This window comes from Mauremys reevesii, linkage group 2 (assembly GCF_016161935.1).
Source record: "Mauremys reevesii isolate NIE-2019 linkage group 2, ASM1616193v1, whole genome shotgun sequence".
Classification (NCBI taxonomy): Eukaryota; Metazoa; Chordata; order Testudines; family Geoemydidae; genus Mauremys; species Mauremys reevesii.
This window is the reverse complement of record NC_052624.1, coordinates 102,048,690-102,067,178: the sequence shown is the minus strand read 5'-3', so window position 1 is coordinate 102,067,178 and position 18,489 is coordinate 102,048,690. Positions and strand designations below refer to the sequence as shown.

Here is an 18,489-nt window from a genome sequence, read left to right as displayed (position 1 = left end):
GGATCAGACCAAAGGTCCATCTAGCCCAGTATCCTGTTTTCCAGTAGTGGCCAATGCCAGGAGCTTCAGAGGGAATGAACAGAACAGGTAATCATCATGTGATCCATCCCATCGCCCATTCCCAGCTTCTGGCAAACAGAGGTGAGAGACACCATCCCTGCTCATCCTGGCTAATAGCCATTGATGGACCTATCCTCCATGAACTTATCTAGTTCTTTTTTGAACTCTGTTATAGTCTTGGCCTTCACAACATCCTCTGGAAAAGAGTTCCACAGGTTGACTATGTGTTGTGTGAAGAAATACTTCCTTTTGTCTATGTTAAACATGCTGCCTATTAATTTCATTTGCTGATCCCTAGTTCTTGTGTTGTGAGGAGTAAATAAACACTTCCTTATTTACTTTCTCCACACCAGTCATGATTTTATAGACCTCTATCGTATCCCCCTCTTAGTCATCTCTTTTTCAAGATGAAAAGTCCCAGTCTTATTAATCTCTCCTCATACCGAAGCCGTTCCATACCACTAATCATTTTTGTTGCCTTTTTCCGTACTTTTCCAATTCTCATATATCTTTTTTGAGATGGAGTGACAGTATCCAAGATGTGGGCACACCATGGGCATACCATGGATTTATATAGAGGCAATATGATATTTTCTGTTGTATTATCTATCCCTTTCCTAATGATTCCAACATCCTGTTTGCTTTTTTGACTGCCGTTGCACATTGAGTGGATGTTTTCAGAGAACTATCCACAATCACTCTTTCTACAATGGTAACAGCTAATTTAGACCCCACCATTTTATATGTATAGTTGGGATTATGTTTTCCAATGGGCATTACTTTGCATTTATCTACACTGAATTTCATCTGCCATTTTGTTTCCCAGTCACCCAGTTTTGTGGGATCCCTTTGTAACTCTTCATAGTCAGCTTTGGACTTAACTATTTTGACTAGTTTTGTATCATGTGCAAATGTTGCTGCCTCCCTGTTTACCCACTTTCCCAGATCATTTATGACTATGTTGAATAGGACTGGTCACAGTACAGACCCCTGGGGAACACCACTTTTTACCTTTCTCCATTCTCAGGTATTACTCCTGTACCATTTGCACCATCCATTGCAGGACACACAGTTTTTCTTAGAGTTATCCAGAATCCATAGTTGTAAAGAAAGCAATTTTAAAAACAGCCAACATGAGACCCAGGGTGATGGTAATGGAGGAATGCAGAGATGCTCTTTGGAGACGTCAAGTGTGGACTTGTTTCAATAGCTGAAGGCATTCCAGAATTCTCCAAAAGAACCATGAATGATTGCAGGAGTGAATGCCATCCCCTGAGGATGTGGAGGTGAAGGTAAGTTAAGAAGAAAGGTGAGGACTGTGAAATAATCAGGAGAGAGAAAATATGTCACCTGTCCCCAATCCTGAGTAGTGTATATCTCCTGTGAGTGCCTTCAGTTCTCACATGATTAATTTAAGCTATGGGACTTAAAAACATGCTTACGTGCTTTGCTGAATAAGTATGGATTTAAGCACATATTAAGCACAAAGTTAAGTACAAATGGCCTTGTTTAATCATGGCTTGGAAGCTGAGGAATGATGTGGAAATTCAGTCCCAGACTTAGTCATTTCATGATTTTTTTACTGAGATGAGAATAATTCAGTTTACTCAAAGATTACTAAATATGAAACACAGTAAGGATTTACAGTACACCTTGTTTTTGCCAGATCACTTGTGTGAAATGAGAGTATAAAAGGCAGTGATAACTATTTACATGGCATTTTGATGCAATGAATTTAGCTCTTCTTTTGAAGCTAGTTTTAATGTTTGGCTTTGCAAATACTTAACATATTCTTCTTGCTAGAGTGAATAAATAAAGCTTTTTTATATATTACTATTGTCTAATCCTGCACATTAGGGCTAATTTCTTATACAATAACTCCTCTCTAAACATTGTTCTAGTTAACATTGTTTAGTTGTTACGTTGCTGATCAATTAGAGAACATGCTCATTTAAAGTTGCGCAATGCTTCCTTATAATGTTTTTTGGCAGCCACCTGCTTTGTCCAGTGCTTGTAGAAAGAGTGGCCTGCTTGGTACCAGGGTGCAACCAGGGTTGACCGGCAGCCCCCCTAGAAGCTCCACTAAGTTCCCTGTACGGCAGCCGCCCAGCAGGCTAGCAATTGCCGGCAGTTCAGCTGTCCCTCCACCCACTGTCATGTGCTGCTCCTGCCCTCTGCCATGGAGCTGCTCCTAGGAGCCTCCTGCTTGCTGTGCATAGGGAGGAAGCGAGGTGCTAATGTCAGGGTGTCCCCCTCCCCCTGCTCCCATACCCCATTTCCACAGAACAGGGCGCACACCACAGGGCTCAGGAAGCTTGCTGGCAGCAGCTGCTGTCTCAACTTGCTGATCTACTTTAAAAGGCAATGTACTTAGAGTGGGGTCAGCGTACTTAAAGGGTCAATGCACGACTGTCTCTCTCACAAATATCGTGTGTGTGTCTGTCTCTCCCTCTCTCTCTCTCGCGCACACACACACACACACACACACAGTGTGTGTTTCTGTCTCTCTCTGTCATGCTGTGTCTCCTCCCTCCATTCCTGCTGCCTTGTAAAGCGTGAGGTTACATTAACAACAATGAGTTAACCCTTGAGGGCTCAGCCGAGTGCTAGTTCCTCATTTAGCAGTAAGGCATTCCCTGGAAAATATCCCACCCTCTTCCACCCTGTGACTCCACCCTGTGACTCCACCACCTCAACCAAGCTTCACAATCATCACAGCTGTGTACGGTATTAAGTTGTTTGTTTAAAACTTATACTGTGTGTGTGTGCATATTCCTGAAAAATGTTACACCAACCAAATAGGTTCCAGGGAAAAAATTTTCACCAGACAAAAGACATATTTATATATATACACATACACATAAATGTGTCTTTTGTCTGGCAAAAAAAATTTCCCTGGAACCTAACCCTGCCTATTTACATTAATTCTTATGGGGAAACTGGATTTGCTTAACATTGTTTCATTTAAAGTAGCATTTTTCAGGAACATAACTACGAAGTTAAGCGAGGAGTTACTGTATACAGCAAAGTGTAAAACCGTATATCCTCTAATATAAATAAGGTAAATCTTCATTTAAGATTATTCAGCATGTTCTGCTACTGAAACATACAGCTACTAATGATTAGCTTTAGTGCATTTTGGTTGGTGTAAGCTATCCTGAGGTAAAAATGAGCTTTTATAGGCATTTATAGTTATGAGCATTATTTCAAGTCAGATGAAATACTAACTTTCTGCTAATAATCAGCAAAGGGGTGGGTACATCACACTTTCCCAAGGCACTTCTTAATGAAGTGTCCCACTAATTTCTGCGGTCTTTGCTGATACTCCACAAGCACATCATGTGAGCTGCTAATCTGATCCCCTTCGAGTCGATTCAGCAGTGTGACACACACCACAGCAGCTAGAGATAAAAGAAATAGTGTTTGTTAGAAATGACATTTAGGTAACTTTCACAGTGAGAAAGCATGAGAGCATCTTCTACTTGTACACCCCCATTTGAGGTATCAAAACAGACAAGAGGAGAGAAAGCCAAGGAAACTAATAGTTTCAGTGATGGGTTTGAGCAGTTCACAATGGAAATCACACCTTATAATAACTAAATTAAGTACCTATCTCACTGTAGATGTTATTTTAAAATTACTAATAGTTCAAAGCAAACTATCGAGCTATTAGTAAAGCTGATGGAGCTGCTCCAACCTATGGTCACATTCAGAACATTCATGGTCATTGCCTGATTAGAACCTTTTTCTGAATGGGATTTTTTTTTTCAAGACGTCTGATTGGTAAAATTGCATCAGAGAATAAGGGTATGTCTACACAGCAAACACTGTGTGTGGGTTAACCTACTTGAGCTAGCTTGAATCCAACTACTGTGGGTAACAATAGTGATGAAGAGAGTAGGTGCAGTGTGGGCTTCCCGAGGAGAGAAAAAATGGGAGTAAAAGAGGTAATAAATTCCTCACGACAAGTTATGCTCTCATATCTTAGACCAGTTAGAAAAGGAAGACTTTAAAAGCAGCAAAGAGTCCTATGGCACCTTATAGACTAACAGACGTATTGGAACATGAGGAAGACTTTGTGACCTTAGAACATGGACATAGCAAATGGGAGAGTAACATAAAATGACTACTCTAAAGTTGTACTAGATCAACTTTTCTTAGGTCACCTACCTAAACATTTTGACATGCAAGTAAAGAAAGTGAGTATAGTTTCATGTATATAGAGGCTACCTGACTGATTAAAGATACTGCAGTTTCCTATCTGACTTTAAGGCAGCTACAATAGTACCTTCGGATACTTTGGTACTTGAATGACTGCTTCTCAGTGCAAGGCAAGGGCTGGAATAGCTACTAATCAGGACTAAACTGGATCAGAGCTGTGTGAGGGGGTTTACATAGACCTGGCACACATACACTGCAAAGTTCTAGCAAATAAAACTTAACAGCATCTATAAATATTTATAATCATATGTGCAAACAGTGCAGTATCATAGCTTTACATTGCAATGAATGTAATGCTTTGAAATGCTATACACTGTATGTTTTCTGAAACACAGATGATTCAGTCTAAATAAAATGCTATATATCCAATTACCTCTGACACCACTAAGATTACAAATAGCAGCAAAAACTGAAGATTCCATCTCAATGTTTCGGACTCCAGCATCATAAGCTGCCTTCAAATACTGCAGTTTCTCTTCTTCAGCATATAAGCAGATTGCACCATCCAGACGGGCTTGGCCTATAAAGCATATAAATATAGATTGTTTTTTGGTACTGATGAAAGTACAGGGGACAGTTTCAGTCTCTAAGGGACACAAGATTGTTACAATTTCTAATATACCCTTCCTAATTTTTATCACTGCAGTAAGCTCAGTTTTCACTTAAAAGGCACTCTATACATGTAATTTATTAGTTATTATTTGAATTTAGGATCAGAGTAATTAGATATGAAAAGACCAACTAAATCAGTGGTTCTCAGACTTTTGTACTGGTGACCCCTTTCACATAGCAAGCCTCCGTGTGTGACCCCCCTTTTAAATTAAAAACACTTCTTTACATATTTAACACCATTATAAATGCTGGAGGCAAAGTGGAGTTAGTCCCTCAGATGAATTAAGTATCAGATTTTAATTGTGACATTTCCTCTCTGCTAGTTTGATGTATTGATTACTTTTGAGTTTAACAGTCCCCTAAAAAAGCATCCAGATCTTCTAATGCCTTTCTGATCCAGAGAGGGGAGGAACAATCTCATCCCTTTTGATGCTTAGAAGACTTTTTAACATAAGGAGAAATCAAGAGTTTTGTAAAATCTGACATTATTGGTGCCTATTTTTAGGAAAGAGTTAGCTTATTCTAGCTCTTTGGGGCTTCAGCCCCAAAGAAACAGTTGTTTTTATTAAGCAGTGTTAGACTGCATACAGCCAAAATAAACTTTACAGTTCTCACATATTGACATTATTCTACTTGAGATCTGCCTTGAGCACTGCTAGAACCATGGATTGTGTTCCCTCCAAGCAATGCTCTTCTTGCAGTATATCCAGTCACAACTAGAGGCAGAAGTGCCAGATATTTGGAGAGAAAGCTTGTTCTCACAAGATTTCCAGCTCAGTTTGTAGACCTGGGAGGTTCAGAGAAACATCTGAAATTGTGGATGCTTATCTAAATCAATCCCAAATTTAAATATGTGATGTTTGCCCATCCCAAATGTGGCACTATTGATGTAACATCCAGTTATCCAATTAATGGTTAATTAAGGATGAATCATCAACTCTTTCCAGGCTGCTTACCGAAAATTTCTTCTAGACACATGAATAATTAAAAGAAAAAAACAACCAATAACTCTCATTATCCAATTCCACACGGCACTAACGGTGATTATAGCAACTCCACTAAATAAATACCTTGATAATTCAGTAATCAAAAGATATACAATTTATGAGCTGTCAGTTATTGTCAACTCTTTTTTTAGATAATCACTGAGGGGGGAGGACATCACAAAATTACGCCATAATATAGCAAAGGGCTTAAATACATGCTTAAATTTAAGCATGTGAGCTGTAGTTTCATTTAGATCAACCTGAATACTCATCTCATTAAAGCTAAGCACATATTTAAATGCTTTGCTGGATTGGGGCCTAAATCCCCTAATCCAATTTGATTTGCATATGTTACTGTTTACTAATTTACTTCTATTGTTCTATTGCTAGCCTTACCTTCATAGAAATCCAAAGTGCACATAGTATTTCCAATGACTGTATTGAATTCATTTATCTCCTTACTGCACTGCATCAATTCCTTAGCTAGTTGGTCATCAAGGTTGGTACTGCGAATTACAGTCTTTCCCAGGATAACCTGTTCAAATTGAGGCTTGAAGGTAGCATCTACTGATTGACTGGTTATTACCACTGAGCCTGGCTCCAGACCTGTTGTAAAAAAAATACATATAGTGAGCTGTTCGGCCTCTCTGATCGTATGTAAACAAGGCACATTGTAGCCCAATCCTGCTCCTACTGAAATCAGTGAGACTTGCCACTAAATTCAATGGGAGAAGTATTAGGATCTATGTGCATGTTTGTAGTTTATTATTCCACATGCTTTAAAATAACTCTATAGAGGAGACACAGTATACTGCTAATTAAAAAGGTATTTATATAAAGGACAATACAAAGGGCTGTAAAGTAATCTTAATGGTCTGACAAATCCAAACTGTTAAGGAAATGTTTCACATATGGCATGAATGATCTTTTCTCCAGCTTGCTGCAGATCTCTTCACTCAAGCACATTTTCCTGTCTGAGGAGTGAGATATCGCCTTTTATTGTAAAATTATATAAAATCAAAGAATTCTTTATCTGATGGGTAATTAAGGCTCAGGAAAAATAAGAGTTCTATGTATGACTGAAAACCTGAACATTCTCTCCCTCTCTCTCTCTTTCATGATCCAGAATTCTGAACTAAGGTGTGAAAGATAGGAACTCACGTGTCCAGTTGCAGAACTAAGATGCACTCACTGGGACTGTACCAGTATTTTAAAGATGATCTTAAAACCCTAAAAAGGTGTGTGTGTTTTTTAAAATATTGGACTTGCATTCTTTTTCACTTCTCTATGATACCTTGAAGAAGCCTTGAAAAGAATTTCTTCTGTTTTTCTTAATATTAGAACAAACAGGAATGTCAATTTCGGTGCTCCCTTATTTGGATGGAGGACTTCTCTGGGATGTATAATGTTAGCTCTGACACCTTAATTTAAAAGATATTATTACTGAATCTTGAATCTAGTCCCCCTTTATTCAAAATCTTTAATTATTTGAATCAAATAGATATTAACAAAAACAAGCAAAAATTTTACGCAGGCTGATTAAAACTCCCTTTCAGTTGTTCAGCTTTCACTCTCTTGACTCTTGTGTCACCATTTCACTAGTTCTCCAGTCATCAGAGAAACATTCAGGCTAGACAGGAACAGAATTGTTAATGTAAAAACCAAGCAAAATATTTTTTTTAAAGTCTTCAGGATTTATTTATACATCATAAAGAAGGGAAAAGAGGAAACAAATCCAATTTATTTTCCTTTGCAAGTCACTTTTTAACGTCTGCTTTATCTGTAAAGTGTGGGTGGCAATATTACCTAATAAATATTCACCAAACTGTCATAAGCATTAATTAATTTGTAAAGCCCTCTGAAAATGAAATAAGTGTTAGACATTATCATTATTATGCCTCTGTTTTATAAATCTTTAACTACAGAGATGCTTTAATTTCAAGAAAAGAGAAATATGAAGGGGAAATACCTATTCCACCAGAGGTGCCAATGCGAATAATGGTTACATTGGAACACTTGGAGTGATACAACAGCTTGATCAGCTCATGTAACATGATTGCGATAGAGGGAATGCCCATACCATGCTGAAATGAAATCAGAAAGTCACATTGAACATTAATATACATTATTAACAGACGAGTCGGGAATTGAAACAGATCCCTTTAATGAATTACTATGAAAAATACATGCAAAAGTATTCTTGTACAAACCTAACCTATGGGCCGGGGTAGAAGTTTATTGTGGTCAATGGAAAGACTTCTATTGACTTCAATGGACTTTGGATCAGGTCCAGTGTTCCCTAATACCCTGGGTTATGTTAATTTTAAAAATGTTATATTTTCTATATTCTAAACCTGAGTCCCATTCTAATCTTTTACAGTTACATGCCCTCACAAAGCTTCTACACGGCCCAAGAGCAATGTTCATGCTAGTTCTTAATGATCTGAAACACTGGTGATTCTAGCTGAGCTAAAATCTTACAAAAGGCGGAGGCTGTGGTATAGTCACAAAGTTCACAAGCCTGAATCTGCTCCCGCTTACATCAGGATGTGACACTTCACACCTTGAGGGGAAGAGAGTACAATAGGGCCACAGTTGTGGAGTTGATGCTATGGGCTAGGGTGGGTTTTCAAAATTGCTTTTGGGTACATCCACACTGCAATAAAAAAAACACTGGCACCGAGTCTTGGAGCTGGGCCAACTGACTCGAGCTCACAGGACTTGGACTGCAGGGCTAAAAATTGCAGTGTAGACCTTTGGGCTTGTGCTGGAGCCCAGGTTTGCAGTGATCTCAGAGCCCAGGCTCCAATCTGAGTCCAAACATCCACATTGTAATTTTTAGCCCGCAGCTCGAGCCCCACAAGTCCAAGTCCCCTGACCGGGCCAGCTGCAGCTGTGCTATGGGTCTTTTATTTTAGTGTAGACATAGTCTACGTGACTTAGCAGCACAAGTCCCATGGACTTTCATTGGTACTTGTACTCCTAAGCCACCTAAGTACCTTTTGAAAATCTCACCCTGGATCATTAGCCATAGCTGAGAAACAGCCACCTTTGTTCCTTTCCCACCTGCACTTAGTGTAAACAGTCTCTGTGTTGTCCCTAGCACAGGACCAATAGGGTAGAAAACATGCTGCTCATGATTACAAAGGATTGTTGTGACAGCCAGGAATCACTGGGATGTAGGAATTTGCCAGCCATGCCCCGTTTCTCCTCAGAAAGCCTTACTACCCTGGGATCTGGAAGGAGAGGCGGCATAAAGCCATTGCATCTATGTGACACAGTGGTTACCCTTACATGGGGGGAATTCTGAAGGAGCTGGCTGAGCCAGCTTTCTGGGTACTTTGCACCACTAAAGTAGACCTGAAAATTTGGATGTATATCCTCTAAAGAAATATTTAAAAGAAATATGCATTCCAGTCCCATTTAAAATATGCTTAAATTGTTGATTCAGTTGCAACTACTGCATTGTATTTTGAAAAACATTCTGTTCTACTTCAGGAACACTCAAAACAAAAATCAAGGACTAGGCCTTGTCCTTTTCTTTAGAAGCACTGGCAAATATAATTCCTCTCCCTCCCCCCCGCTCCCCGCCTCTTAATGCTTAATACTTACACTGACTGATAATATGGGTCCTACTTTGTACATTGCGTAACGGTCAGTTCCGGCACAGATGTTGGGATAGTCAGCACCGACGCTCCCAAGTCCAAGCTCTTCAGCTATGTAGGTGATAAAAGCTTTCATCCGTGAAGGGCTTCCTCCAACACATACAAACTAGCATGGACAGAATTCAACAAACCACATCAGTTATGCAGCTGACTACATGATGCAGCATATTCAAGAACAAGGAAAGGTAAATATGATAATGCAAAAGGTTTAATCAGAATTATTCCCAACTACATTATTTTTATTATTAAACTCCTCATAGAGATCTGTAAAGATAAATGTTTGAAAATAAGGCTTAAAATGGTCTCAGAAGTTCTCTGTCATTGCCTGACAATGCAATTTCATTCATTTGCAATTTGCATTCATTCATTAGTATAGTACAAAATGTAGAACTAGGGCTACATATATTTAAAATGGTGTTTTGTATTGGGGTATGTTTTTAATAATAGGTACCAGAGGCAGAGTGGATGTAAAGGAGAAATTATCTGAATATGCCAAGGGAGGGAGGGCTCCATAACTGTATTGGCATATAGAGAACTAACTAGGAATGAACCCTGAGGCTGAGATAGCACTTCCCAGTTGGAGTATAGTAGTATTGCCAAACCCAAGAGTTCAAACAGCAAGCCTAAATAATACCATGAGATTTATTTTTGATCCAGTATCCACATACAACCCATTTCCAGGGCACATACACTGTAACACAGTGGTGAGCAACTTACAGTCTGCAGGCCACATGTAGCCCATCAGGATAATCTGCTGGCAGGCTGTGAGACAGTGTTTACATTGACCGTCTGCAGGCCCGACTGCCCACAGCTCCCAGTGGCTGTGGTTTGCCGTTCTTAGCCAATGGGTGCTGCAGGAAGTGGTGTGGGCCACAGGGACGTGCTGGCCGCCACTTCTCACAGCTCCCATTAGCCATGAACAGCAAACCGCAGCCACTGGGAGCTGCGTGTGGCCGTGTGTGCGGACAGCCAATGTAAACACTGTTTCGCGGTCCGCCAGTGGATTACCCTGACAGGCCACAGGTTGCCCACCACTGCTGTAACACTTTTGCTAGTAGCATTGTATCCAAAAAAGGCAGTTAATGTTAGCTCTGACAAATTTAATTCTGACAGTTAATGTATAAAATATACCTTAAAAATAGGACTTGCAAATGAGGCACTTTCTGTCACCTCAGGAGTGTTATTTCAGGTATGGGGTTTTTGTTTTTAGTGGATTGGGCAACTCATCTCACTTCATATAAACCTTGTACAAGAAGCTACCACTGTAGATGCAAAAGCAGGAGAAAATACTAGTGAACTCAGTAAATGCAATATGGGCCAAAGTCTGCAGTACCCACTCAGTCCTTACCCATATAAAACTTCAACTAGGACGCTAAGACCTTGAACCAGCTCCCACTGAAACGAGTGAAAGTTTGGTATTGACTTCAGTGGGAACAGGGTAAGGCTTCACCAGGGAGATTTGCCTGGCTGAAGCCTGAGTAGGGACTGCAGACTTTGGCCCAATATTCACAAAAGGACACTGGCAGCTCTGGTAAACCTAAAAATTGTATGATGATGCCAGCGTTCCCACTGAAAAGGTCTTACCTTCTTTCCATGCATTTCTCAAACTGATTCATGCCGCTGTCTTTAATTTCATCCTGGACACAACTAAATTTTAGTGGGAGTTGCATGACATGTTTAAACTTCCAGAATGAAATCATAGTTCTTACCTTGACATCTCCAAACAAGGCAGGAAAATCATGGGTGCCAGTCCCAAGAGCAAAATGGTACAGGATATCATCTTTCATTTTCTCAAGGTGAGGGTTGGAGAGATGAATTAAGTTATCTCTGTCATGGAAGTGGAAAATATATATTAAACTCCAAAAAATATGTTAAAAGAACATTATTAAGGTTGTAAAAGTCTAGAGCTCAAAAGTTAGAAAAAGCCAGAATTAAGGTTTCCTGTGCACCTTTAACTCAACTCCGTGTGTGTATGCATTATGAGACAGTATTTAATGACATGATCACATACTGTTTTTTTCAAGTAGACCCTCTGCCTCATTCAGTGTACAGGGTGCACTGTGCTCATTAAATGAGCAACTATTCAATATTTTGTTTTATCCTCATTTTTCAGTGTGTGGTCCCAGGCCTTATTTACTGCACAATATTCAAACCTTGTTCAAGGTATCTGTAAGCACTCAGCACTTCTGCAAATCAGACCTCAGCATCTCAAAATGGGCACCCAGAAAATGAAGAACACACAATTAGTGACCATCTGTGAAAAGTTTAGTTTAAGTGACTTGCCCGCCATAGCACTGGAACTTGTGGCATAGAAACCTTAACATGAGACTGTCATGTGTCTTCCTGCAACCCCCTTACTCGTTCACCTCACACTTTCCAAATTCTTCAATAAATGAAGCACGGGTCCTACAGACAACAGCCTCCTTAACTACACAACCCTGATTCATCCCCAGAGCAGGTCCAATCTGTGCATTGAATTAAATGAGGCAGAAGTCCTGTGTAGGGTGACCAGACAGCAAGTGTGAAAAATCGGGACGGGGGTGGTGGTAAAAGGAGCTTATATAAGAAAAAAGACTAAAAAATCAGGACTGTCCCTAGAAAAACAGGACATCTGGTCACCCTAGTCCTGTGGAAAAAACACTATATGATTACGCAGTTAAAGACTGCATCATCATGCATACACTACTCCAGGGGGAATTCTGTGCCATCGTGCATGTGCAGGAGGGTGTGATGCACATTGTACCTGCCTGCCACACCCCCATCTTCACCTCCTCCCTAGCCTTGGCTCCACAACCAGTTTCACTGCTTAATATTAAATTATTTTAGGCAGGGATGGTAGCACTCCCTATTACTAAGATTGCCTAACACAAGCCATTATACAATCCCATTTTCAGCTCCTTATAACTTTCAAACTTCAACCATTTGTCTAGAAACAGCTCCTCTGACTAGCTAGTGAAAAGAGATGGCACATCCAGCCCTGACTGAGGAATTAGAATATGCCAAGAGCAATGGGGAAAAATCAAATCCTTGACACTTTATGATACCCTCACATTACGTTGAATGCAGACTGGATAGAGGAAAATTATGTATGCAACTTCCGTATTAGGCCAAGGAAACTTTGCAAAAGTCAGCTTACAAAGTGAAGCCACAGCAGGCTGGAAACTCTAACTATTAGCCAAAAACTGGTGTAGACCTTGGTGTACACCTCAAAGTGCTTTGTGATTAGGGTTGCCAAATTTGGTTGGACGAATTCCTAGAGATTTCATCACATGACATAATCTTTAATTAAAGATTAATCTTTAATTCCTGGCAACTCCAGGCCAATCCTGGAGGATTGGCAACCCTATTTATAATACACAAGGCCAAAGGCCCAGTGCCTTCTGCACCCAGAATCATGAACTAATAGCTTAGGCTTTGTCTACACTTGAAAGTTATATCAGCATAGTTACGTCAGTCAAGGGTATGAAAAAAACACAGCTCTGACCAATGTAGCTATAACAAAATAACATCCAGTGTAGATGTAGCTATGTGGACAGAAGAACGCTTCTGTTGAGGTAGCTATCATCGTTCAGGGAGGTGGTGTTCCTACAATGACAGTATAAGTATACTGGTCTAGCTATTCTGGCAAACCCTTCTAATTTAGCCACAACTAATATTGGCAAGAATGCTAGTGTCTGAACTAAATAAAACTATACCTGCCAACGCACTTTTTTGCCACTATAATTGAGTCCACACTAAGGCTTTTCCCAAGACAAAAATGTTGGAAAGAAATCACATGCCTAACTGATATTACAATAGCAGCAAAAGTTTTTAGCTTAGACCTGGTCACAGTCCACATATGTTCTGTAGAGTTCTGCTATTTAAAAAATTAGGTTGTGAAATGAAAAACATGCTATTTGGGAGGAGTTAAAAGTGGTATACTGAAATTAGTTTTGGTTCTTACTTTGATGACTGTTCATCCTCAGTCTTCTTCTCAGCTGTTATACCAGGTGCCATTCTATACTGTTAGACCTGAAGGAAGAATACAGTGTATGGCACTTCAGTGACAAAATAAGGCCCTGATCCTGCAAAGATCTACACATATGCTTAATTTTACACACTGCATAGTCCCATTTTAAAATTAGCTTCATTAATTGTAACGCAGATGTTGCATCTAGTCTATTTAGGCATTAATCTTAACTCCAAAAATTAAATAAAAACATTAATAATAAGGTCCACACATAATACAGCCCCTTCAAAAATGGTGAAATTTCAACAATGTGAGTATCTGACCATTAGATTTTTTTAAATATGCATTTACCCAAAATGAATATGGACAATTTTACAGCTGATGCCGGTGGATTAAATATCTCTGCATCAGAACTTGAACTACGTAAAGACATTTTTGTCATTCTTATGCAAAATAGAATTGACACATTCTGTATGACTAAGACAAATTATAAAATGTCATAAAGGAAGTTGTGCATCATTGCTGAGCCCAAATAAGTACAAAATAAATGGAAGGTGAACAGTATTGAGTCAAATCTCTTCCTTAAAGAAACACTCAACGTAATGACTGCAATAGAAGGAAAGAGTCAGATTTTGCAACAACATTACAAAAGAAATGATTTCCGAGAAAGAAACAGAGAAGATCTGATGAAAAAAGCCTGAATATTTACATGTGGAAAAAGAGAAGTGTGTTGCCCCTTTTGACCCCAGCAGCTAGAGAAAAGTTTAGGGCCCTGGAGATGTTCCAGCTGGAAGTAGAAATTGATGGAGTCTAGTATTTTTCTTCAATGCAGTCTGTTTACTTACAAGGAATGAGCAAAGTCCAGTGTCTCTGAATACGGAAGGAACCAAGAACGAAAGGAGCAATTTCTTAGGCTATGTCTACACTATGGACCTTACAATGACACAGATGTACCGCTGCCGCTGTGCTGCTGTAAGGTCTCCTGAGTAACTGCTTTATGCTGGGGGGAGAGAGCTCTCCTGTCGACATAATTAACGCCTCCCCCCTCAATGAGTGGTGTAGCTGTGTCGGCGGGAGAGCATCTCCTGCTGATACAACACTGCCCACACTGGTGCTTTTGTCAGTGAAACTTTCAGTTGAGGGGGGTGTTCTTTTTGCACCCCTGGCCAATAAAAGCTATGCCAACACAAGTACTAGTGTAGACAAAGCTACAAAGTCTCCACCTCCACGCCTCGTGAGCCAACATCAGACCCCAAAGTGCTCTCTCTAGCTTTTTTCCAGGGTCACATTGTGGTTAGAGGCTCGGAGCTCCTACTTGGCTTTCTTGCCTCTTCCTCTGTCCGTCCTCAGTTTGTATGTGATCCCTCTATACACACACATATACAAAACCTACTCATAATAATATTCAGACAAAAGTTCCTGTGCAGGTTCACATAGGGCAGGTTGTTTTAGGCAGTGGTGAGCTCCAGCCGGTTCGCACCGGTTCGCAGGAACTGGTTGTTAAATTTAAAAGCCTTTTTAGAACTGGTTGTTCCAGGACAACCGGTTCTAAAAAGCTTTTAAATTTAACAAAGGCTCGGGCAGCTGTCCACCCGGCCCCCAGCCCCAGCTCACCTCCCCCTCTCCCCTGAACGCTCTGCCCTCCTCCTCCTCCCCCTCCCCTGCTTCCCGCGAATCAAATGTTCGCGGGAAGCCTGAAACAAGGAGCAGGCAGGTAAGCCGGGCGGGGGGGACGGCACGCATGGCCCAGTCCGGCTCCACCTGAGCGGCTCCCCCTGGCCCTGGCCGAGCGCCCCAGCCTGGTCCCGGCCAAGCACCCCCGGTTCGGGCTGGTCCCGGCCGAGCAGCTCCGACCCGGCCCAGCTCGGGACCCGCAGCACCGGTCCCGGTGCTGGCCAAACGGCTCCGGCCCAGCCCGGGGAGTCAGGCCCCGCGGCTCCAGCCCCGGTGCCGGCCCGGGGAGTCGGGCCCCGCGGCTCCAGCCCGGTGCTGGCCGAGCGGCTCCGGCCCGGCCCGGGGAGTCGGGCCCCACGGTTCCGGCCCAGCCCAGCCCCCCGGGAGTCGGGCCCCGCGGTGCTGGCTGAGTGGCTCCGACCCGGCCCAGCTCGGGACCCGCAGCACCGGTCCCGGTGCTGGCCAAACGGCTCCGGCCCAGCCCGGGGAGTCAGGCCCCGCGGCTCCAGCCCCGGTGCCGGCCCGGGGAGTCGGGCCCCGCGGCTCCAGCCCCGGTGCTGGCCGAGCGGCTCCGGCCCGGCCCGGGGAGTCGGGCCCCACGGTTCCGGCCCAGCCCAGCCCCCCGGGAGTCGGGCCCCGCGGTGCTGGCTGAGTGGCTCCGGCCCGGCCCGGGGAGTCGGGCCCCACGGCGCCAGTCCCGGTGCTGGCCGAGCGGCTCTGGCCCGGCCCGGCTTGGGGAGTTGGGCCCCGCGGCGCCGGTCATGGTCCCGGCGGAGTGGACCCGGTCCCGGCCCCAGGCAGTGTGGTAAGGGGGCAGGGAGGGGGTGTTCAGTGGGTTGGGGGGGGTAGTAGAGGGCAGGGCGGTCAGAGGGCAGGGAACAGGTGGATTGAATGTGGGCAAGGGTCCCAGGGGGCAGTCAGGAAGGAGCAGGGGTTGGATGAGGTGGTGGGGGCAGTCAGGGACAGAGAGAAGGGGTGGTTGGATGGGGCAGAGGTCCTGGGGGGCCATCAAGAATGAGAGGAGGGGTTGGATGGGGCGGCAAGGGGCAGTCAGGGGACAGGGAAGGGGGGAGATGGGTCAGGGGTCCCAGGGGTGTGTGTCAAGGAACATGGGGGGTTGGATGGGGCATGACCCCCTCATGAGGTGAGGAGGAGGGAACCTGTTGTTAATATTTTGGCAGCTCATCACTGGGGGGGGCTTACGCTTACAGTTATGTTAACTGGGGTTTTAACTCAACTTATAACAGGTTTCACACCGCTTGTAACAAGTTACTGAGTATTGGAAATGTGCTGATGCTTAGAGGAAGGGTTTTTCCTTTATGTAGGGTAATCAGCTTTATCAAAAGAAACTATATGAAATGTATAGAGACATTGCAGTAAACTATAAAAGTACTGGGTCAAATTTCATCATCAGTTACACTGGTCCAACTCCATGGACTTGCCTCTGTGATTATAGTCAGGCATCATTACAAGTACTTTATAGAGGAAGAACATAATTGTTAAATGGGTTAATGTTTGCAGAAAAATCACGCTACAGTTCTTAGGCAATTATTGATCCAAGTATGTGAGAGAACTGGAATTGTATTATTTCCAATAATAAGAATATATAATTGTATAACTAATATATTATACGTATGTATCTAGACTACATTTGATCCCAGATGGAGAAGGAGTCTTTCATATCATGTTTAGTGCCTAAACTGATGAATGATTAAATGATTTTTGATGTAAATGTACAACTATTTAAATTATTTTCAGGACTTTTAATTTTGGATCTTTAATTCTCTTTACTAAGGAATCAATATTCACTTCAATACGCTAGTGTGTTATAGATTGCTAGATACATAGATTAATAAAATCTACTAAAATAGAAAACATTACTTAAAAGAAAAAATTCCATTTCTGATAGCCATAGAAACTATTTTAACAATCTTCCTTTTTTTCTATGATACCAGTGACATTAGATAGGTGTTAAGAAATTATTGTTTTCTGAAGCAGGTACACAGTATGTAGTACAAAACAGGTGCAAATTTCAGACCTAGAAGTAGATTCCCTATTTTAATCAGTGTTCAGATCTGATGATTAATATTTTACAACTATGCAAAGCCCATACATTTTACTGTGGCTTTCTTTGATTAATGTCTTACTGGTATTGTTTTAAAGTAGGAGCTAGTACTCAGGTTCTGATCCATCTCCTATTAAACGCATTGGAATGACTCCTGCTGACATTAACAGGAGTTGGTTAGCCCCTCAATTTGCACTATGAGCATATTTTCCCTCATCCTTAAGTGATTGCTTCCATTATACAGCACTTCTGCAACAGGCTTTCCCTTCATATTGTATGCATACTTATATATCACTCATATAATGACAGTTCAGTATGGGTTTCTTCACCTGTATAAGGAGGAACCCGTAGCTATCTGTTAGTCTAATTGTGGGGTATACTTTGCTCCAAAGAAAAAACTACCTCCCCGGCCAAACATCTGAGCCCCATAAAGCTCTCTACCAGTACCAGGAAAAATGCTGGCATTTCAGAAAAGTACAGTACAGTGCGGTTGGTTTTAAGATTCATTTCCTCATCAGCAAAGAGAGGACAAAGAAATGAAATCCCAGTTCCCACAATGGGCTTCTAGTACTGGAATTTTAACTAGAAATGCCGTGTATTGGGCACAATAGCAACCGGCACACTACGCACCCCTCTGCACAGTTAAAGGAGGGCATTGCTCGCATCAGCTGTAACCTACCTTGCTGGGAAGGAGAAGCTGAACTCCAGCGGCTGCCCAATTCCAGTCGCTCTCAATAGTATTTGAATGGCACAAGCTATTGCACTGGTCTCCAAGCTGGAAAAGAAGCAGGGGAGTCAGGTCTCGGGCAGAGGAGGGCAGAGATGGGTGCTGCTGCTGCTGCTGCTGCTGCTGGACCAAGCTCCGGCGCTGGGGAGCGGCAGGAAGTGTGCTAGCAGCATGCCCTTAGCAACGGCACGGATACTTTACACGCCTCCCTAGCCGTGCGGAGAAGGGGCGCTCACCGGGAGCAGGTGAAGGATGCGGCTGCTGCTGCGCTGCCTCTCGGGTCTGTACCGGCTGGGGGCTCTGCCCTCCCGCTGCGTCCCCGTCCCCGCTGCCTTCTCCGGCTGCTGCCGCTGCTGCTGGGCTGGCTGTTCCCACCGTCACCGTGCTGCTGCCGTGGGACAATGCACGGAGGCGCGGCGGTGTCTGGGGAGAGGCGGGGCCCTTCCTGGCCCAGCGGCTCGGGATGAGCTGGCTGTTCCTGCTGCCCAGGCTGAGCAATGCTGGCAAAGCCGGGCCGGAGGCGTGTGACA

The 18,489-nt window shown here is 42.7% G+C and overlaps 1 protein-coding gene and 1 long non-coding RNA gene across 2 annotated transcripts in view; one reads left to right on the top strand and one right to left on the bottom strand.

Annotated features, from left to right (window-relative positions):
* Window positions 1–7,179, top strand: part of LOC120397870 — a 17,485-nt gene extending 10,306 nt beyond the window's left edge. The window contains exons 2-3 of the long non-coding RNA XR_005594057.1: window positions 1,088–1,352; window positions 7,006–7,179. This is a non-coding gene — a long non-coding RNA (uncharacterized LOC120397870). The remainder of the gene's footprint in view (window positions 1–1,087; window positions 1,353–7,005) is intronic.
* Window positions 3,219–18,489, bottom strand: UPP1 (uridine phosphorylase 1). The gene is made up of 9 exons (XM_039524474.1): window positions 18,196–18,489; window positions 17,912–18,007; window positions 13,488–13,555; window positions 11,254–11,371; window positions 9,492–9,650; window positions 7,849–7,963; window positions 6,276–6,485; window positions 4,655–4,801; window positions 3,219–3,461 (listed from the first exon to the last, which is right to left on the bottom strand). The coding sequence occupies exons 3-9, from the start codon at window positions 13,538–13,540 to the stop codon at window positions 3,322–3,324; spliced, it is 942 nt and encodes a 313-aa protein (XP_039380408.1). The 5' UTR covers window positions 13,541–13,555; window positions 17,912–18,007; window positions 18,196–18,489; the 3' UTR covers window positions 3,219–3,321.